Raw genomic sequence first — 214 nt, 5'->3', positions numbered from 1 at the left:
TCGTGTTTGTGGCGTCGCTGCCGTTGACGGCCACACGCTGGCCGGTGTAGTAGGGGTAGAGGCCCAGGCGCTCCTTGTAGAAGATGGTGAGGTTCTGCCCCACGAAGCCCTCGTTGGGGGAGGCCTGCAGGTCGAAGAGGCTGAAGTCGAGGGACACCTGGAAGCGGGGCTTGCAGTCCTGGGTGGGCACATTCCAGGCCACCAGGAACGGCCG

At 65.0% G+C, this 214-nt stretch overlaps 1 protein-coding gene across 1 annotated transcript in view; it reads right to left on the bottom strand.

Moving 5' to 3' along the window:
* The window catches only part of LOC104625552 (hyaluronidase-2-like), a gene marked incomplete at both ends in the record, with an annotated part of 2053 nt that extends 1843 nt beyond the window's left edge, over nucleotides 1-210 (bottom strand). Inside the window, one exon of the mRNA XM_010293203.1 lies at nucleotides 22-210. Within this exon, the coding sequence (XP_010291505.1) occupies nucleotides 22-210 (189 nt within the window). The remainder of the gene's footprint in view (nucleotides 1-21) is intronic.
* Nucleotides 211-214: the final 4 nt, after the last annotated feature.

The sequence above is a fragment of the Phaethon lepturus genome, unplaced genomic scaffold, assembly GCF_000687285.1.
Source record: "Phaethon lepturus isolate BGI_N335 unplaced genomic scaffold, ASM68728v1 scaffold35468, whole genome shotgun sequence".
In the NCBI taxonomy this organism is placed as follows: domain Eukaryota; kingdom Metazoa; phylum Chordata; class Aves; order Phaethontiformes; family Phaethontidae; genus Phaethon; species Phaethon lepturus.
The sequence above is the reverse complement of the archived record's forward strand: the minus strand, read 5'-3'. Positions and strand labels throughout refer to the sequence as shown.